At 41.9% G+C, this 2,215-nt stretch overlaps 1 protein-coding gene across 1 annotated transcript in view; it reads left to right on the top strand.

Annotated features, from left to right (window-relative positions):
- LOC116672596 (dynein regulatory complex subunit 7) overlaps positions 1 to 2,212 on the top strand; it is a 28,309-nt gene extending 26,097 nt beyond the window's left edge. Inside the window, exons 11-13 of the mRNA XM_032504513.1 lie at positions 469 to 663; positions 1,730 to 1,869; positions 2,079 to 2,212. Coding sequence (XP_032360404.1) covers positions 469 to 663; positions 1,730 to 1,869; positions 2,079 to 2,169 — 426 coding nt within the window. The 3' untranslated portion in view covers positions 2,170 to 2,212. The remainder of the gene's footprint in view (positions 1 to 468; positions 664 to 1,729; positions 1,870 to 2,078) is intronic.
- Positions 2,213 to 2,215: the final 3 nt, after the last annotated feature.

Here is a 2,215-nt window from a genome sequence, read left to right as displayed (position 1 = left end):
TTCAGACACTCAAAAAAACTGGTTAGAGCCAGCAGGCAGTTAAAAAAAAAAAAAAAAACACTCAGACGGCAGAGATGCAACCTGAGTAGCATTCTACCAAGCAGCATGTCTGAACCAACCCCACGTTACCAGAAGTCTCCTGGTTGCTAGGTACTAGTTCAGACTGAAGTATAAAACAAAACTGAAGCTGAAGAAACCCTAAATGTTAACGGAAAATCGTTGTGACTGGCACTGTGACTAGCCTATCACAGAACGGAGACACAGTCAATGGAGACTTTCATTCAATCCGAGTACAGATATTGACTCGCATTACTCGTATGATACTTGTACTCGGCAAAAGTGCTTTATCCGTACCGGATACTCGTTTCAGCCGAGTACTCGGCTCATCCCTATAAATTACATTTAAAATTGGCACAAACGTCACATTTAACGATGCAGTTGAGTTTGCTATTTCTTTGCTTGTTGCAGGAGCATCTGGCCGCCGAGGAGCAGAGGTGGTTGCAGGAGAAGGAGAAGGATATCCTGGCTCCCTTCCTTATCCGGCTGGACAACGCAGAGACTCTGAGCGCCGAAGACGCCAAGCATATCCACCAGGACTGTTTGGCCGAGTTTAAACAGAGACTGGCAGAGCACGCCAACCTCATTCAGGAACGCTATGAAAAGGTACGGCACAAATTTACTCCTGATGTATATTGTATCGCTTTTCCACTGCAGGATCTTAAAGTTACAATCTCTAAGATCTCTGTTTCGCTGCATTCTGCAGAATCTAAGATAAGCTGTAATTGCAGGTGTGTTTTGGGATCTCAAAAGAGAGATCCAAACCATGTAGCAGAACTTGTATGTTATAGGTTTTGCTTTGTTTCCACTCTTCTCTGGCCGCTTTGTAGACCAGATCCTGGAACTAAATTTAGGCACTGCTCAGACACCAATGTGAGCGCACTATGTACTCAAATAGTATAAGTACAGAAGTGATTTGAGACACACCTCACAAATCCATGTTGCAGGAACTTTCAGGTGTTACCAGCAGTGCCAACGATGATGATTGAATCAGGCAGATAGTTAGTCATATCTAAATGACGACGACTACAACAAGCACAGCAGGAATAAAGTATAATGACAATAAAGGCATTCTATTCTATTCTATTCTATTCTAGGAACCATCATTTTACTACTGCTTCTTTACAGAGCAGGATACAACCAAAACAGAAAAACAAAAAAGAAATCAACATGTTAAATGACCCTCATTGGTATTTGTGAAGAGGAGGCCGTTCAGAGGGAGCTGGGTTCAACCATTTGAACCATTTCTCAGCATCCAGCCTCGTCTGGCAGAATCTTTTCCCTCCACAGCTATAAAGAGCTAGCCTTGGAACCTGGGTTTTATTTCCTCTGGCAGATGCGTCTTGCACCCCTTCTGATTAGACAGATTCTAGCCGACCAGGTCCTCGGCGGATTGTAGGTCTATCCAATTGAGTGCAGAGGCATTTTCTTTCCTGGTTCGGTTGAAAAAAACCCCATAATCACAGCCCTTTGGAGCAGAGTCAGACTCAGATTCAGACTAGAATCTGAGTTTGACCACATCAGGCTAGTCAAACTAGGCAGTGCTGATCAAAGATGAATCAATATTCTGGTAGTGTTTTGAAGGAATGAGAGAATTTAGTGGCATTACAAATTTGCTGTTATAAAACTTTTTAGTATGCATTCTAACATGTTCACAACAATCTGTGTTTAGCAGACTCAAGAGCTGCAGAGCAAACAGGAGTGGTACCAAAAGAACCAGCTCAACATGACCAAACCACAGGAGGAAGAGTACCTGACCTACTGCCATGAGAAAACACTACAAATATGTGTGGCCAAGAAACGCCTCAGCATGTACGTACTCAAACACACACACATCATCAGTATTTTCCAGTTTAAAAATACAATTAGACTAATAAGATTAATTTATTTTAAACATTTTAACGAGTTAAAGTAGTATAATGATGCAAAGGCATTGGTCGGCTAGCTGTTACTGCAGAAAATGAGCAGACATTAACTGCAAATGGTGTGTGTATATGATTATGTATGTGTGTTTGTTCCAGGCACAAGGAAGCAGCTCCTCAGAAGTACTGGACTCTTGATCAGAAGCTGAGAAGCGACCCTCGGCTGGCCCCTCATCTGCTCACTTTTTAAAAGCTACCACACACATTTACATATAAATATATATATATATATATAT

Source organism: Etheostoma spectabile, chromosome 22 (genome assembly GCF_008692095.1).
Source record: "Etheostoma spectabile isolate EspeVRDwgs_2016 chromosome 22, UIUC_Espe_1.0, whole genome shotgun sequence".
In the NCBI taxonomy this organism is placed as follows: domain Eukaryota; kingdom Metazoa; phylum Chordata; class Actinopteri; order Perciformes; family Percidae; genus Etheostoma; species Etheostoma spectabile.
This window is presented reverse-complemented; position numbering and strand designations above follow the sequence as displayed.